Genomic DNA, 26,852 nt, shown 5'->3' on the forward strand with positions numbered 1-26,852 from the left:
TAGTTTTGTTGTAAAAAAAATGACAGTTCCCTAATTCTTTTCAGCAAACACACTTCCTCTAACCTGGCTGCCAGAGTGCCTTCATGCTTGCCCTCCCTCTCCTTACCTCTCTTTAAGGAGAGCAGAATTTTATTAAGTACTGATTTGGGGTAACTATTTAGAAGGTCAAATAGCAGCATGGTCTAAATATCATTTGAACTTTTTTTTTTTTTAGGAAAAAAACATCATCTTAAGGGATGATATGCAAATAATGCAAGGGCATTTTTAAGCATTAAACCTTTGGAGTAACATGAACATCCTTCCCAAATCCCACCCAATCAAGAGCTCCTTCCAGGCTGTTTGTTGTGCCAGGCTGGTTCACGACTCTCGGAGAACAAAAGGGAAAAAACCACCCAAGTTTCCTAGCCCTCTGGTCCCCAGCTAACCAAGCAGTGTTTGGTTTGGAAAACTCCTGAGTTCTTTTAATAAGAAAACTGCAGGCAAGGGCAGGGAATGGCTCCACAGCTAAGGACAAAAGCCCCTGACTTCAGCTGAGTTCTCCAGCTCCCAAAGAGGGAAAAGATTCCTTTTCTTGCTTGGAAAACATCCAAAAGCAGCAGCCCTCGTGCTGTGGTGCTTTCTAGTAACTCGTCCTTGAGAGCCTGACGGGGAGGGATGCAGGGGGAAGGCGGCTGCAGGGGCTGGATGGGAAAACTCCACCTGGCTCTGGGTGCATCCGCTGTGGAAGGGAGGAGAGGGAGGATCCATCAGGAAAGGGTCACCCCAGCCTCTCCCCACCCCAAGCCCTGCAGGATCCTGCACCTTCGGGGCAGCTCAATCACTCCATGATTTTCCAAGCCATTCACCCACCTTCCACACAAAGGCGGAGTAGAAGTACATGGCAGAGGCACAAAGCTCCTTAATATATTATAATCCCTCAGATTTTAGAAATTCCTGTTTGCACTATTAGAATTTTAAGCCTTTAAAAAAATCTTGCATGTGTGGATTATTTTTCAGGATATGGAGGTATCCACACGACTCAGCGAGAGGGGTGACAGAACACAGGCCAAGGGTAAGACAAGGACACAATTAAAAAAAAAAAATCTAAAGGTAACTAGAGGATCCCTCAAAAACAATATACATAGAAAAAAAAATTAAGACTGATCACAACAAGTATGTTGCTATGAAATTTATATCATTCCCCCTTTATTATGCATAAATTGCTCTTTAAAACTGCTCATATCATACACTTTCTTTATCATCACCGCATAAAGGGTGCCAATCATTGCTGCAGAATGCTACAGAGAAAGATCATTTTGGACTCAAGAGGGTGTCGCTTCCTTCTCCCACATTCGGCCTCTGTGGAGAGGAAAAGGGTCTAAAGTCCTAGAGTGAAAACATACTCTGAGAAAATTAAAAAAAGAAAGAGGAAAAAAAAGAGCACAAGAGATAATTGCACAAGTTGCATCCTGTTCAGACCACGTTTTACAAAACAGTTTTAAAAAGGACACTATCTTAAACAAATATTCCATGAATTTGACTGTAAGGTTCTGATTGTATTAAGGCTTCCATGGTCTTCCAAGTTTATTTAACTAGAAATGCGCAATAACCGTGGATTAAAGGTTTGAGGTTTCCACATTACAGCTCTATCTACATTTTTCTCTTGATTTTCCCTTTATTATTCTTAGAATATGAGAAAAAACAAATCAAGGGGTATATGAAAAACAAAGCAACGTGTTGCCCACTTGTTTGTTTGCAGTACAAAGTAAACACTGACATTTTAGAAACTAGGTGAATAAATTAAGTCTTGGTTAGAACATGAAAGCATTCTGGGGAAGCTGTGATTCTGCAATGCAATTCTCCTGCCACATTTACACTCCTGCAAGGTTGCACTCTGCGTAGGGACATTGGATGTTTCATATAGGCTGACATACTCCCAGTCCTGAGCACGTGCAGTAATTTGTTCACTTGGAGACACTGCAGCTTTAAGGTCATTTACATTCCCTGGCATTTAAGTTACACTACAATATGCAAAAGTCTTTAACAGCCTGCACTTCTCAACACTGTCCTTGAACTCTGAAATGAAGTTTAGCACTCTGCTTACCAAGAAAGAACCAAACTAAGACACATTTCTGGAAAAAGAACAAGACACTGCTTCATTAGTACTATCCCCACATCTACTGGCTCTGTTACAGCAAACCACAAGTCTTTCTTCCATGATATTCTTCCAGCAAAGGGGAGTCCAAAAATAGCATTTCCTCAAGTCATTTTTATAAGTGTGTGTAAGAGCCAGCTGGTCAGACTCAGTAGCAGCGGAACATTGCACTGCCATTAATTCTGGGTACAGTTTCAGTCTGAGTGTCACTCATGGTGTCAGTGGAGAATAACGACAGTGCTGGCTCAGTGATGTGAAGACCCAGGATGCAGAGGAAGGGGAGAACACAACAGTACCACGTCACACCCTCAAGCCCAACCACTGGCTTTTGGAGGTTAAAATTCATCGCTTTCAACTGCATGGAGCTGTGTGTCATCTGCATCCGTCATGCTGCTTTCTTGGGATTCATCTGTGCCAACTTGAAAGAAAAAGACACAACAACACAGTCACTTTTGGGTAGCTTTGCTACAAGAATTCCTAGGCAACTCCCAGAGTAGCAGTGTCTTTATTAGATGTCATGAGCAACACGGAACAAAACTCCAACCTTTCTCCTTCTCCTCAAATGTTTTTAAGCCACCTCTCCTCCTTCTTCCTCTTTCCAATATGCTGATCCATGCTAGTTTAATAGAGTTTAGATAAATGCCCTAAGGAATTAACATGAAGTACATATTCTAGAAATAAGTAGCCTTGTTATTTTAATGTTTTTCTTATACATCTTCTGCTAAAGACCTGAAATCCCTGACACCTTGATAGGTCTCAGCCAGCAGGTTTCAAAGCTGCCTCAGAAGCAATTTAACCTTCTCACTCCTTCAAGTCACACCAGCCATCTGAAATGCTTGTAAATAGTGACCCCTTATCTTACTCCATCAAGGCCACTCAAGATTTGCAATCACATAATACACAGTTATTAGCATTAGGGAATCTCTGCTTATTCCTTGCCTTTATGGCAGGGAACCCTGGGCAAGATCTATGGTAACTGCTTTGAGAAACCTGCATTCTAAAGCCCCATTTCGAATTGTGGAGTTTTTCTGCTCACTCAGCTCAGATGATTGCTGAGCTACAGCTTCCAGGAAACTAAATTCCTACTGCTCACGTGGATAAGGGCAGCACGCTGTCCACAGCATACAAAATTCACACGTGCCTACTGAGAAACTACTCCCAGTTAGCTTTTTGTCCTTACTCAAATTAGCACCAAGGTAAATATAAGTATTTTAAAACAGTTTTCTGCACTTACAAGAGTACGAGCTGAGTCTGCTCTCGATAGCAGAGTTCAGCAGATTGCCCTTTGTCCAAATACCTGACTTTTTTCACATGAACAGAGATGCCTTCACTGCTCTAATGCAGCAGCTTCCACACGTTTCCATACAATGGATTCTTCAAGTGCCATGTTGGGCAGTTTAATGTGTGAAGTGGCTTATATTAGCCAATACATTAAAAATCATTCCCTCCATAAATACTATTTTCCTTTTTTTTTTTAAAGCTAGTCTTACATATCTTAAGAGAGTTATTCATCTTAGACTGAGCTGCTGTTCTCTATTTTACCTGCAGAGCAAGGGAAACCAAATTGCTTACACACAACATAACAAGAGTATTGTTTTATCTCAGTCCTGCTTATTGGACAGATGAAATTTTATTTCCCTCTCCTCCTCTCCCAGCTCTGGTTAGGTGTTGCTCAGAAGTTCGAGTACTTTGTCTCCATCTTCTGGGCAGAAACAGGCTCATCCCCAGCGACTCACAGTGCTCTAGATAAGTCCAACTAAAACAGTGGGGAGAGAAAGTCTGATACTTCAGGTAATGTAACGCAGGCTGTTTTAGCATTAAAAACATACGGTGAACAATAAAGGACCAATGAAGTCCACAGGATATACAGCAGCAAAGTGGCTTTGGTAGATGAAGATTTAAGATTCTAGAAAATAACATACTTCTGTTATTTTTCTCCTCCTAAGGGAAACATGAAGCATTTTTCCCCCCTCAGAAGCTTATTAAATTGCTTATTGGTATTTATTTTCTATTACTATCGATGTCTGTTTCAAAGAGGTCAATATACATTTTTATGCAATCTTCCAAACATAAAAACACAAAAAGTCAGAGGAAGAGGAGATAACTTGCATTCCTTTCATTGCTTATTCCCAAGTAGTGTATTTGGGAGTGCTTATTTATTCTCATCTCAAATGAAACTGTTCCCACTTTCTTTGAAAGCTACTTTTGAGTAGCTGGAGTTTTCTGGGCCAACACTGTTAAACAGTATTTGCTGAGAAACTCCTATCCCTTAAAGATGTTGTCCCTGCAGTTGTAACATTTACAGTTTCTAGAAAAATCTCATTCCTTCATTTCATGCTTATGCAAGAGGATCCAGCTTTGGCAGGAAGAACCTCTGGAGTTCTTACTTGCTGTGCAGGCAGGACGAGCAAGCACTGCCTGACACCCAAGAGGAAGTATCTCCTTGAACAGTGAGGAGCTGGAAATACCAACCTGATTCATAGGGATAACATTCACTGATTTGCTCTTCTTGAGTTATTGGTTCCTCATCATCTGGAAGGTAACGTTTATCAATGGCCTCTTTGATCTGGTTGTTGGCTCCTTTGGGATCTAAATCCATTGCCCATGAGAAATTCATTAGAGCCAGGTGAGTTTGACCCAGCTTTTTATAAACCTAAAATAAAAGCACAGAACATGACATTTCCATGAAGGTGTTGCTTTCAAGTTTGTACAACAACCACACTAAGCCGTAGCTGGTTAGTTACCTTAGACGAGGCCTATGTCTCTGCAAAGGGAAGCAGAGGACTTAAGGTCACGATTGAGTTTCTAAGAATTTACCTACCTTTCCTATTAAAAAGTAAACAAGAGACTCTTTGGGAACAATCTGTTTCAGTTCTTCAAGTTCTTGTAAAGCTGACTGAAAAGGAAAGAAAAGGAAAAAAAAAAAAAAAAAGAGTTAGTAGCCTGCAAAGAGTTATGGCACCCCTAAACTATCATTTAGCTCCTTCCATGAAGGATATTTGACAAAACAAATTATGTCAGTCACTCTACAAGGGCACATACCCCAGCTTCTTCCTGCTCACATTGCAACCCTGATGCTACTAACACTAACGTGCAATCATTTAGCTGTCAGTGCATCCTGCTTCACAGCTACAGCAGCTTAAAGATGATTTACAGCTGTCCGTGTACCAAAACTTACCTTGTATTTCTCATTTGCAAATAATACAGAAGCTCTATGGAATTTGCATAGTGGGTTCTTAGGGTCAACGTTAATAGCTTTGTTTAGAGTATCCAAAGCTTTTTCCGATTTTTTCAGTGCATGCTGAACCTATTAGGGAGAGAGAACACTCTTGAAAAATAACAGCTGATCTCCCAGACAACAGTTTTGTTTCGTTACATTTACTGACAACCTATTCCTTGGAAAGTACTGTATTTCTCCAATCCCAGAACGAGCCTTAAGAAAACAGTTTTCTTACAAGAGAAAAAAAAAGGGGGGGGCGGAGCTTTTCCCCTTGCCCATTCCCTTTCTCCCCACCTCCTTCCCACCACTCTATATCCAGTGGATGACAGACAGGATTTAGTCTTTGGCCAGGAGTTAACCCAATCCACACTGCTGTGTGTAAGGGGCAAGACCCTGTGGACCTGCTAGTAGGTAACTCTGACTCCCCATCCAACCCCCATCTCCGTTATTAACTATACTGAAAATGTCACCATCATCATCACTACTTTACAACCAAGCATTCCCTAGGCTGTTGCTACTGTTATTCTAAGAGGCAGGTGGGTAAGAGATCAACTTTTCAGACAGCTGCAAAGTTTCATTAAAGTGATGCTGGTTGAAGCAACTGCTCCTGCAACTTGCTAGTGCACAACGGCATTGACTAATCCAGGGAAAGAGGCAGATTTCTCTTCCCACACAGTACCCCTGTGGTTGTTCCTTCATACTGGGGGATCTTTAGGTACTTTGAATTTTTTGTACGAAAAAAAAAAGTTGGCAATACGACTTGGCTACTGTAAACAAAATACAGAAGCAGATTAACACACAAGCGTAGAATTAAGCACATCTACTTACTACTCCAATGTGACACAGTAGGACTGAGCTCTGTGGATTGATATCAAGTGCTTTCTGGAAATGCATTTCTGCTAGACTGAATTTTTCCTGTTTGTAATAAATCATACCCAACCCATACCTGCAAGCACAAAAACAATTCTGTTAAACAAGACTGCTACTAACCAGTACTCAGCCTTTGTCAGCAAACACAACCTGACAAATATTCTATAGACTCCCTGCTCAAGCAAGGGTATGAACTTTTCCTTACGGGAGAAAGCTGTGACTCCAATTTGCTTCTTTGTTCAACTGCATAGGGGGAAGAACTGATATCTGATACACAGATAAAGAGGACAAAAGTAAAACACACATACAAGCCTCTAGTAGCTTAAGTGATTTTTACACTGGCAGGTCTGACTTTTACAGTATTTTCTGAAGAAATATCTAAAACACCTATATGTATGTATGTATATATATATATATATATATATATATATATGTGAAGGTATTAAGAATAGCTCTTATCATACCACCTAGGAGGGAAGAATCAAGAACTAGATGCACCAAGAGCACTGCATAAAAGAACAAAATAGCTGGGATAATGCAGCCAGGAAGACACAAAGGAAACCAGGAAAGCTTCACAGAGGGAGAAGGGGAAGAAGTGTAAGTAAATGGCTAATAAAAATGAGGGCCACATCTTGGAAAGAGCATTAGGGAAATGCTGGCAGCGACAGCATCGCTGAGATATTTCTCCACAAGGACATCTGTATCACATGCAGTGGAATGAGGACGAGGCAAGAGGCTTACCATGCGTTATAGTGTCTGGGGTTGACTCTGATCGCATTTCGAAAACAAGCTAGTGCTTTGTCTAGTTCTTCTGTTAACACAAATTCATGCCCCAACAGGGTGTAGGCATAAGCGTAGTTTGGATCGACTTGGATGGCTCTCTGGAAGAACTTGATTGCAATGTCATGCTCCCGTTGCAAGCTGAAACAGTTCCCCGCAGCACACCATGCCTGGGGAAGAGAGCACTGCAGTCATCACCCTTTGTACAGGCTAAGGGTGGCAGAGTTTGGCTGAACTCATTAAAATAGCATTATATTACTGTTGTTATGATGAAACACCACCTATTTAACCAGGGCACGAGAGAGACCTTTCTCCTAGATTAAAAACAACGAGGATAAAGATTTAGTTAGATCTTGTTCTTGGGAGGCAGGTGAGACTGTGCACACTTTGTAACTAGACAAACTGAAACAGAAGTCAAGAATTCAAGTGCATCCCACAAGTTTGCGCCAATTAGATAGTTTTTAAGCTGTTGAAATACTAGAAATAAAATATTTAACATCTAGGAACATCAAAGGGGGGGGGCATAGTATATTCCCTTTCACTCTCCAGCTACCTCCAACTGACAGGTGTGGAATTTGCAGAGTGACAATTACAGCAGCACCTTCCTCTCTCCCGCTTTCAGCCTACGGCCCCCGGGATTCCCAAACCATTAGTGCCACAACTAGGCACAGGACCCACAGCTCTCCTCCTGCTCACACTCCGCAGCCTCCCCAGCTCCGTCCTACCTCGCTGCACACTGCAGAGCAGCTGCTTCACACATTTGCTTTTTGTGCTGGTAGACAAGCTAGCAGAGGACAAGAGCAGGGTTCCCCTCTTCCAACAAAAGCCTATTTCCAACAGCAGGTTCACTGGAACCCGGCTTACTCAACTATGTTAAAGCAAACGTTTGCAAAGACACATCTTTATTACTCATACTGCACATTACTCATACTGCAGCACTCATCAAAATATGCCTGACTTTTTGCATTTTTTTTTTTTTGCATTGCCATGCACCCTTTTGTTCAATGGACTTTTTGAACGTAACATTCCATTTTTATGTGCAAAAGAAACTTGGCCAACTATGTTTTGAGTGCCAGTGAATTAGCTAAAGCAATTCAGAGGTGTTACAGGATTCCTTATCTTGAGGAACTGGCAGTAGCAGAACAGGAAAGATTTGCAGTTCTCAAATCCATTAGGTAACACCCTGTGTAACAGGAATGATTGATCCTTGGTCTTCCTGGATGAGCGGTGCCAATGCAAATTTAAACTCATTAACCTATAAGAGGTTTCAACCTGTTTCATTTTAGCTGATATTCTTCCAAGCTGTCTTGCTACCTCCCTCTCCAGTTTTACCATGCAGTTCTCACATGAGAATACACTTGAACTAGACTGAAATTCAGAGTTTTGTTCTCAGTTGTTCATTTTGCCACATGCAGTTACTCTCTCCTCAGTGAACATAACAGCACTTTATACCTCTGGGGAGTTTTTGTCCATGTCTGTCAAATCCTTTGAGAGAACTGAAAGGGCAACATCTTTCTGCAGGTGCCACAGCGTGGTGGAGTAGATCTCCATGCCTTCCACTCTGTAGTTTTCAATCCTCCTTACTTCAGAGAATATCCTCTCGGCCTAAGAACAGAAACCAAGTTGAAAAACCAAACTCCACTCACCGAAGCAGAGAACGGAGGGCAACACTGGGAGCCCCATACACCCAAACTGAGCAATTTGTTTTGTGAAGAGAAGCACCAGGCAGAACTACTGCGGCCCTGGGGGATTTTTAACCTCCCAAAATGAAGGGGCAACTACCCCTATCTGGCCATGGCCTGCAGAAACCAGGCAGCCGTCCTGCCTGGCTGATATGGATTACAAGACTGGTTTTATTGTAGTGCACAAGCAAGGTAGAAAAAGCTACCAGCAAAAAAAATAAGAGAAATATTTAGTATCTGTACATGGACCACTTACGTTTGCCAGCCCTTCTACACCAGCCTTCAGGTGTTGTATTCACCCTGAGTGATAAACCCCTCCGTGCACTGCAGTGCACATTAAGCACAAGGGAAAAAGATAATGTGAGAATCACAGTACTGAGCGTGGAGGGTGGCAATGGGAAGAGGAGGGAGCACTCAAGCCAGTGCACAGAATATGGCTTCAGTTTCATGAGAAACTATTACACTTAGGGACAGCTGGCTAATGAAGTACTGCTGATGTAAACTGTACACGTTTGTGAAACAGGTGCCTGCAACACAAAGCAGCAAAGGAAGACGACTAGTTTTAGAAAGTTATTTGGGCCTGTGGCTTCAGTTTTCAAAAGCAACTACAAACAAAAAAGCTAAATTAGTTGAATGATGTTCCATTTCCAATCGGATTGTACGCAATTTAAAAAGAACATTTCTGAAACCTATCACATTCTCTCCTGTTTACAGTAAATCAAGAAGTTTCTAAAACTTCTAAGAAAACTTGTCTACAGAGAGTGAGCACATCAGCTGCCAGGACAACAGCAGTAACTTAAACTGTTGGATACCCTTAGCTGCTCAACTAGCATTTCTGAACCAGTTTGACATCACCTCAGCTGTGCCAGCACAGTCTGAGGCTGCAAAGGAAACTAGGTCATTGAAGAGATCTGTGTTAACTAAAAGCAGTGGAAAGCAGCTAGTTTTTGTTGTCGTTATAGGACACATCATTTCAGTGATCCAATGTTATGACTTTGCAGTGCAAACCTTTGCATCAGCAGAGCTAGGGGTGAAAGGCAAGGGGGAGAACCCAGTGACTGCAGGCAAGAGGAAACCAATTAAGCATTAAAAAGATCTAAGGCATAAACCAGGCTCTTCTGGAACGCAGAATGACCACTGAGCCAGGTTCAAGATCTAAACCTCCTCTGAGCGTAGCTGTACAAGCATTAGGTTGAATAGCAAAGTTATCTGTGAAAGCCACAGAACCTTACAATTGAGCAAGTCCATAGGTTTTATGCAGATTTATGCAAAATTAAACTGGAAAGAGTAAGAAACTACTACTACACGCTGCTCCTACCTGCATATATTCTGCGAGTTCGAAGTAAGCTCTCCCAATTTGGCACAGCACCCAACCAGTGTTGTAGTGGTGAGATGGTAAATGGCTTAAAATATTTATCGCTTCTTTACAGTTGTAGGAACACAAGGCTAGATAACCTTTCCCCATGTCACGAAGAAGGCTCATCAAACCTTCTAGGAAAAAAGAAAATGCAATAAATAAATACGGAAAAGACTGCTGAAATTCTTACTTGTAACTGCTAATCTCTATCAGAAGCTATTTACTGTGGCTCCCGAATTCTCTTACAAGAGTCTTTCAAAGGCTCCCAAACACAGGTTTGCATACTTCTAATTTAGGTATAATATTCTCAGCATCAGCCCTTCTAACCGTTTGCACATATTGGCTTTCTTAAGTCAAGGGGCAACAGAACAGTTAGAAATAGCGAAACTACCAAGTTCAGAGCAAGTTGAGCTTCACATTTACAGCAATGATTCAAACATTTTGTTAGGTCTGAACGGAGTTTCCGCATGTCTGGTATCCATGGATACCCCTGCTTGCTGCCTGGAAACTTCACTGAGCCAAAAGAAAGGAATTGGCAGTTCATCTAGGATTTTCTGACAACCTGGATAAAGACTCATTTTTAAATAAATAGGCTACAGGAAGGTAGAAAAGACTATACAAACCCAATTTTGAGAGATTAAGATTCAATTATATATAGCTCATTTGGCTCAATTCCTAAGGATCTTGCCTGATAATATTTTAATATTAATCACTAGTAACCACCAAAGCCTGCAAGGTGCATCTGGTTCCAAGTAGTAACTTTCTATCACTTCTTCCCTTATTCTCTGTAAGTTAACTGGAAGATATTGGAACTCATCAAGCTTGATAAATATGCAGAGCTGATAGCTATAGGCCAACCACATCAACAAGGAGGAAGCAAGACTGGAGCAAACATTCTTCTCATTAGATTTTAAAAAAATATAGATTTACATTTTTAGATTGCATAGATTGTTTGATTTTACTACATTCTGATAGCACTCAAACAGACCTGCTGCTGCCTTCTGTAGTGTAAAAGCCTGAATCTGTGGTGTGACAGTGGAAATTTTCCCTTCGGAAATGATGGAAGAGTCCAGTTTGGTAATTTCCAGACTATCATTTATGTTTGGTTGAGTTATTCCTCCCTTATTTGTTTTACTTTTTGTTTTTCTGTTTGGAATCTTAGGTGGAAATTTCATTTTTAGTTTTTTGCTATTTTCCTGAAAGGAAGAAGAGCAAGAGTTACATGTGCAAGGACAAAATTCAGATTACTCAACTTGCAAAGGAACTGTGAACAAAGCGAGCGTATGTTTGCATGGCCAAGAAAACACCCCCACAAGTCTGTGAAATGCATGAGATCTGTTACCTTTGTTGTAGAGCTATCACTAGTAAAGAGGCGAGAGCTTCTCCGAGGCAGCGCGTTTGGGGGAGCAGCAATTGTTGGGCTCAATACCTGAGGTGTTGTACTGAAAACAAGCAGTGCATTAAAACTCAAGTTCTTGCTTCCACTTTCAATAAGAGCTTCAACACTTGTTTTAAACACTAAAATGCTCAGGCACTACAGCACAGGTGTTGCCATCTCAAGGTGAGAAGCCTGCTGCGTATTAAGACCACGAGCAGAATTTTCTCCTACTCCTTTACCATTTACTGACGAAAGGGTTTAACTGCAAAGGGAATTTTAAAGACAAACCAGCACCATGGACAAGCTTCCACGTTATCCATGGAGGTTTTTACAAAACAAACCAACAAACCAGCAAACAACATCCACCCACTCTCCTTCCTCATCCAAACAGGAAGGCTGTGGAAACATCCAGATTCCTTTAGGAAGTGCAACAGGTAACAGAAGAGAAATATGTTTCCTACCTTGTCTGTGGGCCAGAGCTCTGTGTTTGTGCTACAAGGATTGGAGTGACTTCCCGGCTATTTCCACTTTGTGAGAAGACAGATTTTGTTCCTGCTTGGCTTATCCTAGTGACAGCCTGCATAACACAAAGTTTCTACAGGTTTGTTATTATGTCCCTGAGAAGTCTCAATCTGTTATAATCAAACTAAAGCTCTTCTGCCTATCAAACACTGCACAAAGAAGAAATACAGATTATTGCAATACATTTTTTTCCAGAATCATCCATAAAAGTGTCTCTCATTCTGCCTAAAAGGCAACATCAAATTCATGAAGAAATCATGCTCATTATTGGAAAGGTAATAAATCCCTCCATCTAGTGGTAAGAAGAAAATATACATTAAGTGCCTGTGCAAGAATAGACAAAATTAAAAATAACATCTTTAAAATTTCCTTCTATGCTGGGAGAAACCTGAACAGAGGGGTGACCAGAGGAAAAAAGCATTTTTGAATTACTGTATTACAACCATAGGCAGGAGCTCTTCACCTTTAACACCTCAGCAGGGCCCTTAGAAAACTGCTTTAAGACGGTCACAACAATTTCAACTCCTGGTTATCATAACAGTTCAGAGTATAAATCAGTACTTAACTGATGCAGAAATAACCTTCTTCAACAAATGCACATTTGCATAATGCAAAACAGAAAGTTAAGAGAACAGAGACAACAGTCAAGTTAACACAGGAGAGCAAACTCTGCTCATCAGCTGAGCAGTAACTGCCCATAGACTCTTGCACCTGTGGCCAGAAAACAAAAAGTGCTGCATAGGTTAATCATGTTTTCTTTAGCAAGAAATTGCCTCCTCTGTGCACTTTTCAGGGTTTTTTTTTTGTACCCTTTCACAGGGTACAAGCGTGCTGGCCAACGCTGCGGTGCCGAGCCGTGCTCTGCGCGCAGTGACCGCGGCCGCGCGTTTCCACGCTCCCCTGGCGCAGATGCCGGGTGGGAACCCAGCGCTGTGATAACCTGCCTGCAAATCCAGCCCTGCTGGACAAGTTCGGGCAGGAATTCAGAGCATCTGGTGCACAGACCTCTCAAAAGATTCAAAGAACAGGCCCTTCTCTTCATTTTAAAGAATGCTTAACACGTATCTTTTTGCTTCCTCTAGGCACACTCAGCTCATGTTGTCCATTTTGGAAAAGAAGTTGATTTGCGTCTTCAAGAGTCCCCATCTGCGACGCACAACGGCACAATCAATTCTAGTTTATTGACCAACTACCCTGTCCTTCCCTTTCAATTTATTTGATAGCAGAGGACACTTGAGGCAGCCAGCAAGCATGCTTGCCCCCTCAGATAGGAAATCTTTGGATCCATCTTAATGTTTCATTCACTTACGTAAAGGTTTCCTAGGAAACTGCCCCCATAAGTCAGGCACGTTCTAGCCACAGCCACACTAAGTCTTCTCCAACTTGGTAATTTAAAGAGCAGAAGTGAAACCAGCCAAGTAATTATTTACATTGGACAGAGTATGGCTTGGAATTTTAAGCTATTTATTACAATGAGTTTAATAGTTGTGCTTAGGCAGCCATCCAGATATGGCTGGGCAAAACATTACAAATGGATTGGTAAAATTCACCCTAGGTACTCCTGTGCCAAGCCTAGCAAAGCAACAAAAAAAGCAGCACGTATGACTTCATCTCCTGAAGCTCTTCACCTATCATGTGACACGCAGGTAAGATTAAAAATCTTGCTAGAATATAAACTAAAAGCAGGTGAGTACTATACTGGAAAGTTACACTTGGCCATTTCGCTTATAGTTTTACCCAGACTCTCAATAATTTAGTAATCCTCTGCCTAAAACAGGCTATCCTTGCAGGATGACAGCCAAGGGGGCTACCTGGGAGCACCTTCCTACCTGTGCAGTCACAGCCAGTGCTTTAAAGGGTTGTGCAAAAAGGGTTGGACCTGAACTACTCAGGTTTGGGAACTGGGAGCAGCCAAACAATGCGGGCAAAGGCAAAAACAGCCCAGCTTAAGTTGTCCTTTTTGAGGAATCCAAAAGCTCAGCACAAGTAACAATTTTAAGCTGTCTACCCATAAAACAGTAGCATCCCTTTGCGCAACTTCTAGATTTACTAAAAATACATGAAAATAGCTTCAGGTCTTTGTTTTTGAAAAGGAACAAATAGGTCTTCAACTATCATCAACATCCCACCCCTCATTTATCACTATGGCAACTATGGCAGTTGCTTATGGAGAAAAAGAGATTTTTTAAGTTTCTTTTGAACAAGGTTAAGCCAAGGGGAACAGCACCATTCTCTCAGTCAGCTCTCCATGGATGACCAGCAGTATTTTGATTACACTGTTCTATACACTGGAATGGAAGGACTGCATACAAGATGTTGAGTTTCGGCTCACTCTTGGCTTCTAGTGTTTGTTAGAATCATTCTTGAGAAACATAAAAAAGCCAACTCCAAGTTCCAGCTGTCTTCAGACTCCACCCTGCGCACAAAAGCTGTGAAGGCTTCGTAAGTTAAAGAGTCATAATTGTTCATGCATTCCTCTGGCTGCAGGTGCACAGAGGTTACAGCATCTGTTACAGCAACAGAAGTTCCAGCATTTAGAGTATTACTCTTAAGGCAGCTCGGTAACACTAGCCAGGCAATCTGCACGTGCCTGTGTGCTGCAGAGGACAAAAACCCACCAGCTACAGCTCCTCACTCCCTGCTCTCAGAGGGGAGAACTAACGTGTCCCTATTCCGACTTGGTAGCCCAACGCCTTGCTTGAAAACCCACAATTAAAGTGCAAGATTGCAATGTCTCTGCAGGACAGATGTGCTCCCATCCACTTCTCCCAGAAAACAATGGATAAGGGAAACTGAACAGGGAGGGGTGGAAAAATGCAATTAATAACCAAACACACACAATAGGCCAGCTGTACACAGGGAGACCAGGGAGGGCTGATCTCTTAGCAGAAAATTTTACCAAGGACTTATTTTTATTAGCAAGAGAAGATTATTGCTTATCTTTAAGCAACTTGAGGACACAAACACAACTACCTTATTTTGCTGCATTAAATAACTGTTAGAAAGAACAGATTTTTATGCCTCATAGCATATACACATAAATTTTCACTGAATGAAAAGCATTTCCATGACTAAAGGAGGCTGTAACCAGTTGCTTAACTAGCCAAACCATATTTCAAAAATAAATTTGTAAGCAATGAATAAATTTGATTCTCCTCACTGTCAGCACAATCCAGCTCATATACAAGGTTTATTTACCTTTTTTTTCTTTAAACTATAGCAAGGTAAAGGTATACAGACCCAAAACTGCATTCTAGAATGCAAAATACCTTCTTTGACGGTGCTCCTGTAGATGGCACATCAATCACAGAAGAAGTGTTTGTGTAGTTCTGCAAATATGATCCATCACCAGGGCTTGGTGTTTCTAACGGCAGAATTCCAAAGCTTTATAAAATAAAATGGAAATGTCAGAGTATTAGATCACGGAAGTTGGACCTATTTTGTGGTGAAAGCAAAGACTCAGCAGACAAACTTTATTTCAGAATTAGTCCAGGGACTGACGAACCTCTTAATCTTGAGATTTTTGTAGTGAGAACTTTGCAACAAGCAATATAGGAAAGAGTCCCTCTCTTCTCAAGAACACTAATTGTTGCTCTAAGAAACATTAGAAATGAAGAAACACCACTTGGGCTTAGAGCAGCCACTGAAGCTGTTTAGCTTCTGCAGCATTACTTGCAACACATGACCAATGTACTTTGTACTGCACATCACATTTGAAAAGTTAAACTCTCTTGTTTTAAATTACCAACAACATTAACAGTGGAGCAAAAGAAGGTCCACCTCAAGGCCTTACCTTGGAGTTAAGGGGCTCAAAGCTGCAGGTCCCCCCAGCAAACTCCTCCCAGTTTTTGGTTTATTTTGAGCCTGTTTAGACAATATGGCAGTTCCTGATCCAAGGGGGACAGCATCTGATGAAATTACAGCTGAGTCAATGTAAGACATGGAGGAATCCATGCTCAGGGAGGAGTACTTTGAATTGGAGGATTCCAAGTTGAGTCTATTCAACTCCTGAAAATGGGGAACAGCCATTAGATGGTTTGCAGAATAGGTTCGAATTAACAAGATTCACTTAAACTGGGAAGACTGGTTGAAATCTGTAAAGATTTTAGGAAAAAAAAAAAAAAAAAAAAACACTTACAATTGTGTCTTGTGGCGTTTCCATAAGGACAGTCTCAGACTGCCTGTGGGATATATTGTGATTAGACACCAGCGTTGTGCAAGTGTTAGGCAGGCAGCTGCTGAAGTTTTGTAAAGATGTTAATTTAAATGTTTGGTCAGGGTCTGGCTTTTCACCTGTAAGATTGGAAGGAGATTTAGCTAGAGTTATTGCTGAGTCTACACACTGAAGATCTGGGTTGAAATGAGAAAGACAGTAAACAAAGTATTTTAAAAGAGATTATTATTTAATTATTTTAGACTGTAAAATTGCCTCAGTAATGCTTACTTACATAGTGAAAATTGAAGAGACAGAGCTCTAATGATGGCTAGAAATTATTTACAGTCCACTATTACTCCTCAAAACAAGCCTGCAGAATTATGCAGACATTTTCCTTATGAGTTCTGGACATGAGTAAAAATAAAACTTCCCTCACAGAAATGGTAAATCAGAAAACTTGACATACCCAGAAACGTTGAAAACACCTTTGCTAGAGAAACAGTTCTGTGGACTTACCAATTTCACATAGAGATTCAAAGGGGGACCAGAGGAAAGGATTTAAACTAAGGCTCTTTTGGTAACATTCTGATCCTTTGGCAAGCCGGTCCGTCTTGCTGCAAAAAGAATGCAACAGTTAAGGGAAACATAAGAACAGCACTTTTGTTCAAGATAGCTTTCCAGTAGAGCTGAAAAACAAAAACATGTTGAGAGCCACAGCAACATTCCTAACTTTTTAAGCCTCAGAAACACAGCACTACCGAGTTGTTTTCAAATTATCCTAAACATGCAGAGGCAGAAGAAAGTCATTTAGATTCACAGTTTCCCCCCAAATTACTGTACTTAAGTGCTAATATATACTTAAAAAAAAAATCCAAGAGATCCTCCATTTGCTCTCTAAATTAGTCTCTATTCACATTTACAAAAGTCTTTCTTTATCTAAACAAAAGCAAAATACTTAAACACGTAAAGCTTTTATTCTGCTAGGCAGTAGTAAATTGGAAAACTCCTCAACTCCTTTCCTTTGAAGACAGCTATTTGTCTTTAGAATAGATACATGAAATTGAAATGATAACTCTGAGGAACAGGCCTTGAGTGTTTCACTTAGAAGAATGAAGAACAAGCCTGAAATGATTAAAAATTACTCCTGGACTGTATGGTTAAGAATCTGGAAAAAGAAGCCTTTATACTTCCATGTACTTGGAAGCTCTGTGTGAAAGAGACTAGTTCCTCCACGATAATCTAGGTGCATATCTGTCATACTTGGAAGTTGTTCAGGCTACAGAACTAAGCACTGAGCCCAGTGATGACTGAAAGTTCCTTAGCTAAGGTGTGGTCAAACCAAAGCGCGGGCTTTAAAGACAAAATAAAGGCAACTTTACCAATAGACATGTCCCAGTAAGGAGAGCGTAAAGCATGCAGAGTCTCCAAACTCCGTAACAATGTCATCATGGCTTTTCTGTTTATTCAACACTCCACCAGACAAGATCTGCTCTCCTTCTGCGAGCCTTTTTAAAAAACAAGAGGTTTAAAGGGGTTACAAGGCTCACACTACTGGCAGTCCAGTGTTTTCACCCTGCTGCAAATAAAAACAGAAATCCATTGTCAGTGTTCACGTTTCAAATCGTGTCCAAATTAGCTCCTAAGAAAGGTAAATTTTAAACCTGCATAAACAAATTATCTCCTTGCCTCCCATCCATGGGAAGTTATGCTGGTAGGCAGATGCAGTGTAGACTATTCCCATAAGAAAACAACATGCACAAGCACACAGATGTAACTGAAAATACCAGTGACAGTTAAATTTAACAACTTCTAAAGAAAAGAAACATTCCTAAAAAAATAAATATCATTTTCTAACAGAAATCTGTTCAGACACCACACACACACACACCAGACTTTGTAAGGGGAAGGTAGAGGGGAAGAATGGCCAGCTTCAAATTTATTCCACAGGGAGATTTTCAACTAGACCATTAACATGATTTCCATCTGGACAGAAAAAAAAAAGCTGTATCTCAATAACTCCAGAAGTGTTAAAATATTGCCAAAGGAAACCCAGTAAGTCAAGATATCCCCAATTCTCCAAAGACACCAGAGAACTTTAAGGGGAGAATTAAAAAAATAACTTGCCCTGCTACCTCCCAAAGATGACCTTCATTTTGATTACATGTTTTGGGTAGGATTATGAATATTACAAAATCATCACATCATGCTGCCTCAAATTTTACTTGCTACCCATTCTAAATATTTTTTTTGTTGCTGAAAGGAGGCCACTTGTTAAAAACAATCTCTTTGGTGAAGAAAGATTTGAAATTCTGGAGAGCACCTTGCAGTATTTCAATTTTTTTTGGATAAAGGTTTTTGCATCCCTTGTAGAATGGAATGAGTGAGGGAGCATCTTAGCCACACATTGTATCGCATATTTGAGCTTTTAAAGCTTCAAAAGTCTATGTAGATGTGAAATCCTCTCTTGATGAAATAAGTCAAGGTAACCAGAGGGGGAAAGAACGTACTGGAGAGACAAAACCAAACCAAACACTTCCTAGACTGGTCTAATTCAGTCTTCTCAGCTCCAACTCTTCTCCCCCTACACAGTTTGTCAACTGCTTCACAAGTTATCCAATACCTTTTAGAGATTTCTGTAGTATGGACTAACGCTCGTTAGGTCTGTATCTGAGAGCAAATGAACTACTCGCAAGAATCTTTAGATCCGAAGGACCAGTGAATCACCAGTTTGTGCCACACGACAATTTTCAAAGAGAAACCCAAACAAAAAATGCATCTGCAATGCTGGCACAGAACATAGCAGGTTTACTTACTTGCTGAGGTCAACACAGCATTTTGCAAGCAGGTATTTACACTGCGGGGTGGTACAGCTGTGTCCCTTTAGAAGCCTGTATGCTTTATATGCCTTTCCTGAGCGGTAATAACATGTTGCCAGTAAGAACAGTGCTTCTTCTGAATGTACTAAAAAACAAAGAGGAAAACATTTGTTTGATTGCTTGTATCAAAATGGCTAAAAAAAAAAAAGAGAAAAAGGCAGCTAAAAATAAGATGCAAAAACTCAAGTAATGATGTCAGAGACTGAGAAGTATTTGCTTTATTGGTCAGTGTGTAGAGAACATCTAACATGACATTTTCTTGTCTAGTTAGACCACCTTTTAACACCTACCTTTGCAAGAGAACTTTGATCCTTCTGGCTATCCACTCTAAATATCTCATTTGGCAGCCTTTTTTTTTTTTTTTTTTTGCTTAACTTGCTGTTATTTTAACAAAGTGAAACTGTTGTTTGAGTACAACAGAACTACTTTAACAACTTGTTGACTTCAGCAAGCCTTGGCTCAGAGTATTATCAGGAAATATTCCCTATTAACACTTTGCACTAGCTTAAAGCAGTGCAGAAATACAAGCACAGTGATATCTGCCAGGAAGCAAAAGAACTTTTAAGCAGGGAGGACCAATTTCAGTCAAACTAGCTTAGTTAAGGATTTTAATCCCAAAATTCAAATGACTTTCCACTTTTTATTTCTGTTATTTCTCCTGATGATCTTATTCTACATTTAAGTGTCTTATAAATGCAAATTTTATTATTTTAATGACTATTAAAGCAGATCAGCTTACAGTCACCTCTACTCCTAAAACCCAGTCCTTTGTGCTGCACACGGCTCTATATTACCAATTGAGCTGCTTTATTTACGCGAGGAGGCTGTGATAAGGACAAGTTCTCCTGGAAATCCTCGCCAAGCTTAGCCCCGACAGTGTCCTAAATTCTGAATGAAGCAGTCTCCAGCAGGAAGAACCACCTCTAGGTAAACTGAAAGCAAGAGTAATCACAGGGACAAGTTTCTCTAGGATGGAAACTGAAAGTATTTAGAGCTGACCTATCCATTTCAACACTTCTTCCCTAGCAGGATGTCCCACTGCAGTACAGGAGATATCGAGAGAGCTGGCCTGGGCATGCAGCTCAAGCCTGAGATCAGCCTTGCTGATTTGACTTGGGGTTACAGCCTAGAAGACGGGCAGCAGCACACCCCTGCCTAACTTTAAAACCTTACTGTAAAATTGGAAGCTGGAAATCAAAAAGCCAGAGAACCATGCTGATATGTTAATGCTACTGTTAAGCTAGTGATTGTGTGAAGTATTGGTATCTCTTCATTTTTACTCCCTTTTCTGGATTTTAAGCAAAATGAAATATCCCTGTACAGACAACGATAAGGTACAGCAAGAACTTTTTACCCTGTTTGTACCACAAGTTACTCTCAAATCACCAACATGCAACAAGCTATTTTCCTTCAAAAGAAAGACTGGCTATGAAAGCAAGCAATTTAAAATGAAGCACTTTAAAATCCACAATGATTAATGCTTTTCAGAATGCACTACCATGCAGATGTAAATCAGCATTAATAAAACACCATATAATTATGATTCTTCTTCACCTAGCTACATGGGACTCTCTAGAAATATCAATACATATTGTGCTGCACAAAAGCTGTTTGGGCAGCCAGTTCAAATCTTTTGCTATGTTGAAAACAGACTGAAGTTTGTATTTAAATAATAATAAATTGATGTAGAGCATAAAACAGACAACATGTTTTAGTTAGAGTTGTAATAATCTTTTCAGACTAAAAAAAGTTTCAACTTAAATAGCGTATTTTTTTCCTCATGTTAGTGATTAGGGGATAACATCTTTCAAAACAGAGAGAAGAAAAGAAAAGCTGAATATCAGAATCAAGGAGAAAGAAGCAGGGCGGGGGGGGAAGCTTATCTGAAGCCGTAGAGGAAAAGATAAGAAAAGGACTAGAGCACAAGAAAATGGTCTTTGAAAGACCCAGAAAAACTAGGGATTTGAGTTACAGCTGCCTGCTTAGTATCCAAGCTATACAAGATCTGGCAGCATTTTAACAAAGTGACAATTAAAAAGAATAGAATTGGAAGCAGCTATTCCATTTTATGCTTGCGCTCTCACCATCTCAGTTTCACTTTGCACATCTCTCATCATCACAAGACTCACTCAGGTATCACAGCAATGGACAGAGGAAAATGAGGTTATTGGGGAGACTAGTTTTCAATATCAAGGAAGCCTCCAGAATTTGTGCACTACATCTACCTCAAGTCCTCCTGAAAAACATGCAATTCTTAAGGTAATATAAAGCACTCAGAACGCCCACAACTCTCCCATCTGACACCACAATAGACCACTGGAAACATTAAACTTAAGCACTTGACTCTAAGTCTGATTTTTCTTTTCCTACAAAAGGTGGTTCTGCTGTAGAACGTTGCTATTGTTACAAGACTTGATTTTTCAATCTAATTGTGAAGCATTCATCTGCTTGCACAGACAGAATTAAGTGAACTTTTACTATCACAGCAACCAGTACAGGATAAAAGAAGACCAGAGTCTTAAAATCTTAAATCATAATTGAAAAGCATTAAATTCACTTTTCCAAAGTACACACCTTCTGCATACAGCCTTTCTGCGAGGAACACCGCATCGCGGTAAGCGTAGTGGTTAAGTGCTTGCCATATAGCAGCCTGCAAGATAAAAAAAAAAAAAAAAAAGAGTAAGGAAAATTTAAATTTTAACTTCATGCAAACATTATGTCTAAGAACATAACTGGTGCTCACTTACTACTGTACAGTCATCTCTAAACCTCAGGCAGCCTGCACTGAACTAGGGCAATATTTCTACTCGTTACTGAGTTCCAGTCTTGGGCATAACTAACCATGGACAACTGCAAACATATTAAGAAAAGAAGAGGAAAAAGCCTTGATCGGTTCCTAGAGGGTTTGTTTTGCTCTTTCCCTTTGCAGCTCCTGAATAAGTAAAAGCAAGCCATGGTGCCCATTTTTAAAGACATCATGCACAACTCATTTACACTGTCGCATCCCTTAAGAACGCATGAAATGCAAGGAGAAGGACAAACAGATACATACAGACATACGTGAAGGGAAGCGACTTCTACACTTTGCTCATATACCTGTATCTGGCCAAAAGCAGCTGTCTGCCCTACAGTACCAACCTTCCTTTTTCATGGATGAAGTTAAGAGTTTGGGGTTAATACGTCAGCAATCAGAAGACCTCAAAAGATGTTAGTGCTCCAGTGGAATAAAAGCAAGCGTACATACAAGTAGAATATATCAAATGAGAGCTAGCAGATTTGATCAAGGGCTACTTTAGCAAGAGCTGACCAGCAAGGTAATCAAATCAGGTAATTTGCCTTAGATAAGTTTCAAAGTGGTCATTACCTTCATAAAACGAAGTTTTTCTGCATCTCACCCCTTTAGTACTTATTTGGTCTTGCCTCCTCCCCTACTAAAAGTTGCAGCACGCTCCTGTATCTGTTTTTTTCTGGTCCCAGCACCCCAGGTCCATCCCAACAGTCTCGCTTGAGCTCCAGAACGCTTCCCATCAGGCAAGCAGCCATTTGCAGAAGTTGTGTCATTATGGAGCCAAACTAGATTTGAACTTCTGAACTCAAGGCTCCATGGTCTAATATTTCTCCAGTATTTACAAGCAACTGAAGACAAGAGCAGAAAGTAGCTTCTGATAATGTACCAGACGCTCATCACTTCCCGAGCTAATAGTATAGCACCCTGCAACGCTATTCCCAGCAGGAAAAGCAAGTGCCAATTTCATTTAAAAAATAAATAAAATCCAATATCACATACAGTTACGTGTACCATATGCTGCTTCCTCCAACCCAAACTTGACAAACTCGGGGTGTGAAAAATGTCCAAGTTCTCCTCACAGGAAGCCTACACAGTCGTTATGAGCAGTACACATCACAGCTTCTAATTACTATGTAGAATGTTTTATACAAAACCTCTACAGAGGTCACTCTGCTATGAGTATATTTAAAAGCCAACATGTGCTTTTAAGCCCCCGTGAACGTCTTAAAAATGACTTCTCTCAGTTTGGTTCTTATGCTGTGAACACTATTTCCCTCTGGTTGTGTCCTGCACTTAAGATAACTTCGGCCTGCCTGAAGTGATTCCTCTTCTTCACCTTCAAAAAGCTGCAAGGCCACATATTATTCTGCACCCCCCAGACAGCACAAAGTACAAGGCAGGAGGATATCGAAGTCTTTGAGACCACATCCAAGTCAGAGCAGCCCCAAGGTTTCCTCTTGCTCTCAGAAACTCTTCCTTTCATCTGCTAAGTCACAAGAGACATTCAGATGAACCTGGCCAGGCTGTGCTATCTTCAAGCTAAAAACTGTCATCTTTCTGAGAGAAAGGTACCGGGCACGTGGTGAGGAAGTCAATGTCATTCATAATCTTGCTAAAACTGATCTTTTTCACCTGTGTGGTAATTGACTCCCATGGTAAAAGCAGAAATCTAAGTATAACTTCGTCTCAGACTAATAAATAAAATTTCTTGGGCACCTTTTAGGAAGCAAATTTTGTACAGAAATATAAATTTAGTTTGTTCAAGTTCATTGTGTCCATACAGCATTAATGGCTTTGAGAACTGGGAGACTCCAGGTATGGCATGACAACCATTATACAAGTGCACCCAGGGATACTCAAAGGAAATCCATAGGAAAAGAAGTAAAATGCAACTGAACACCATCAAGAGCGGTCTGAAGTAAAAATTTGGGGTCCATTTAGCCACTGAAAACTCTCTAATCCCCAAATAAAAGCCTATTCAGACAGACCCATCTTCTACCCAGGCAATCCTGCCCATTGTACAAGTGTCACTTTGCAGCTAAACCCAAGATTTCTCTCAAAAAATTGGGCTTCTCTGAGCGTTACATGACCTTGGAAATTCCGTTCAAAGCTTTATGGCCTATTCCCATGCCCAGCAATCGCTTCCTATCACAGTTTAAGACTTGTTCATTGTGGGCAGAAGGGAGGAGAAAGCTTTTAGTGGCAACCCTTGCTGAATTACCAGTTATGAAGAGCCCGTCCATTATATAATTGAACCCTGATAGACTGACATCGTGTTTACAACCAGAACAACAGCGCAACCTTGGAGTTCAAGCATCGCTCGAGTGGATCACGCAGCCAACTATTACCTTGAACACTTAAAGTCCAGGAAAAGAGCTCGTTTTCAGGATGTTTTTCAGAAATATTTTAAATGCATCCAATCTGTTTCTCAGCACAAGGGATAAATGGCTTTATGTTTGAGTTGAAGAGTTTTAATTGACCACATCAGGAAGTACAGTAGGGGTCTGTTCTCTACTTAAATTCTGGCCTCTGTGGGTTTTTGTGTTCTAATCAGTGACCTGGAAGCTTTTCAGAATAGCAACTTCCTACACTTAAGGCCCAACACTTACAAAGCAGTATACACACTGACTTCATTATTTATCTGTTACACTTTGAGCATCCCAACTCTGAAGATGACAGTTTTTATGGAATGACAAATCCCACAGACATCGGCAAGCCTGGGAGAGAACAGACAACTAGACAGGAGAAACCTCTGCGAGGACACACACACACAAAAAAAAGTACTGTCAACATGTATAAAAGTATTGTTAAAACACACAGAAACAGAAAGCCAGGGATAAGTGCTTGGACTCCAGCTAAAATGGAAACTCAGAAATACAAGCGACTTTGAATGCATACTGCAAAATGGAGAGCGACTGCTGGACACGTTACGTTAGTAACAGAATGAACAGGAGCTGGGGTGGGAAGGTGCTGCAGGAGAGCCCTCCAACCCCACACCTGCGCCCAGGGAGGGCCACAGGCCACCAAAGCACCCAGGGACTGTCAAGTCACCAGCAGAAAAATGGGGAACTCAACATTTTTTTTTTTAAAGTCTTTGTTGGGGGCAAGGAGAACAGGAGAGAACATGCCTGGGATCAGAAATTCACTCGAGCACAGTCAGAGCCTGAGCAGAGCTCAAACGGTGACGTGTTTTGGAGGGTGCACTGCCTGCTTCCCTGCCACCGAGAGCCTAAACCTGCTGGTGCTGCTGCGAGAAAGGAAAAGCAGCAGGGCAGGCAGCAGCACCACTAACTAAAGGATTATTTGGCATTTTGGGGGAGGTGAAGTCAAAATGGATATATTCAATGTAGTAAAGCCCCATCCAAACACGTTCCAGTTGATAAGAGCTCCAGTATGGAGAATGTTATTAGATAGATTCTCACATTCTTAAAGAAAAGAAATATGGTGTGTTTCTGCCAGGGAAATCTTGGGATAACAAATTATTTTCCACTTGGCTCATCTAATTAGCACAGTATTGGAAACATTAACTACTATTTCCTGTCATTCACTCGAAATGTGCATTCTTGCTTCCTTTTCTATTGTAATCTCATGTTTTTCAGCAAGGGTTTGAGTACAACCACTGCAGGAGAGGGACTGGATGGCCAAAAGCATTTCCAGCACCCCTAAAACTGCTGCTCCCCAAGGGGACCAACAGCACGATGGCACCAGGGACACAGTGCCCGGTCCGCAGCAGCAGGGCCATTGGTGCCACCCTCTTGCACAGCCAGGTTCAGGGCAGCAGGGTGGTGCTTCACTGGAGGAGTCTTCCTTTACCTTCTTCTGATTAAAGAAAAAGGAGAGCCAAAAACACAACCTTTTCACTATGTTCATGACAGTACAACATTCCCATACTAACAAAACACCTAGAGTGGGAGGTTTTTAATGTATCAAAGAGAAAAAAAATAGTACTAGAAAATATAGAAGCACAAAAAAAAGGCGCAAATGGTTAATAGAAGACCACAGAAATGCTGGTTTAAGTGTAGGGCATATAGGAATGGTGGAAAGAGGAAGAAACTTCTTTATCCCGCAAATCCTGCGTTTTTGGATAGGGAGACTAAAAGCAAGAGCGGGAAGCCCATCAGGGAGCCACAGTTAGACTAAAACATGGCAGGGAAACACCAACGTTCATGTTATTTTCTCTTCCAGGTCTCTTATCAGTGTGGAGATACCAACTCCTTGGGAAATAAGGAATGTCCTTCATTTGCGGGGCACGTACAGAGCATACAGGGTGTGTTGAGAAACCACAACGGCAGCCAACGCTGACAGGTGAGTGCGAGGAGAGGGGGATCAACAGGTCTCCCGGGGGACCCGCAGTGGTAGCAGTAACAGCAGGGCCCTTCCTGGAAGGCGATTTGAGCCCCGCACTTCCAGCGGGGAGTCCAAACCCCCGCCGCTCCCGGTCCCTGGGCCCCCCCGGAGGGACCGGGCACCCCCTGCGGGGGGAGGCCTCGTCCCGGGGGACACACGGAGCGGGAAGGTGAAGGCGTGGGGGCAGCAGCGCCGAGGCGCCCTGCGGCCCGGGCCCCGCTCCTGAGGCAGCCCGAGGGCCGCAGCCTTCCCCAGCGAGGGCAGATCCCCGGGCCGCAGCAGGGGACTCGGCGGCGAGGCCCTCCCCGCCGCGAAACGCCGCGCCGGGGCCGCCTCCCCGCCGCTAGGCCAGGCCGGGCCGGGCCTTGGGGCCTGAGCGCGGCGGCGAGCCCGAGGGGTCGCTACCTGGACGGGTTCCTGCAGCACCGTCATCCTGCTCGCGCCGACGTCCTCGCCGAGGCCGGAGCGCGGCGGGCGCGGCCCCGCCTCAGTGCGCGTCCTGGCGGCGGCGCGGCCCGGCGCGGCCCCCGCTCATTTAAACTCCCAGCGACCGTTACCGGGGCGGGCGGCGGGGAGGGAAGGAACGAGGCCGGCCGAGCGCCCGAGGCCGCCCGAACGCGCCGGCGGAAATACCCGAACGCGCCGGCGGAAATACCCGAACGCGCCGGCGGAAATACCCGAACGCGTCCGCGGAAACAACCGAAGAAGGCGGCGGAAAGAGCCGAGCGATGACGGAGAACCG

General features: G+C 41.9%; 1 protein-coding gene across 6 annotated transcripts; it reads right to left on the reverse strand.

Annotated features, from left to right (window-relative positions):
• Nucleotides 1–1,155: 1,155 nt before the first annotated feature.
• CDC27 (cell division cycle 27) lies at nt 1,156–26,706 on the reverse strand. Of its 6 annotated transcripts, none has more exons than XM_088537186.1 (19): nt 26,516–26,704; nt 21,550–21,625; nt 18,913–19,060; nt 17,479–17,604; nt 16,616–16,713; nt 16,082–16,236; nt 15,737–15,951; nt 15,213–15,327; nt 11,883–11,998; nt 11,386–11,485; nt 11,032–11,239; nt 10,005–10,174; nt 8,457–8,609; nt 6,966–7,174; nt 6,183–6,300; nt 5,313–5,441; nt 4,956–5,030; nt 4,607–4,787; nt 1,156–2,552 (listed from the first exon to the last, which is right to left on the reverse strand). In XM_088537186.1, exons 1-19 carry the CDS (start codon nt 26,540–26,542, stop codon nt 2,470–2,472), a joined length of 2,502 nt encoding a protein of 833 aa, XP_088393312.1. In that variant the 5' UTR covers nt 26,543–26,704; the 3' UTR covers nt 1,156–2,469. The 6 variants fall into 6 exon arrangements, with proteins under 6 accessions (XP_088393312.1, XP_088393310.1, XP_088393309.1 ...); XM_088537184.1 differs by having other exon boundaries at nt 11,883–12,016; XM_088537183.1 differs by having other exon boundaries at nt 10,005–10,177; nt 11,883–12,016.
• Between the last annotated feature and the right edge of the window lie 146 nt (nt 26,707–26,852).

The sequence above is a fragment of the Tinamus guttatus genome, unplaced genomic scaffold, assembly GCF_059628265.1.
Source record: "Tinamus guttatus ecotype Peru unplaced genomic scaffold, ASM5962826v1 Tinamus_guttatus_pri_ptg000732l, whole genome shotgun sequence".
NCBI lineage: Eukaryota > Metazoa > Chordata > Aves > Tinamiformes > Tinamidae > Tinamus > Tinamus guttatus.

Excerpts from the sequence above, each read along its gene's own strand:
- CDC27 (XM_088537183.1), bottom strand. The coding sequence starts at position 26,542 with ATGACGGTGCTGCAGGAACCCGTCCAG. Across the intron at positions 11,240-11,385 it reads GTGATAGCTCTACAACAAAG|GAAAATAGCAAAAAACTAAA; the intron begins GTAACAGATCTC and ends TCTTCCTTTCAG. Across the intron at positions 6,301-6,965 it reads CCCAGACACTATAACGCATG|GTATGGGTTGGGTATGATTT; the intron begins GTAAGCCTCTTG and ends TTGTGCTTGCAG.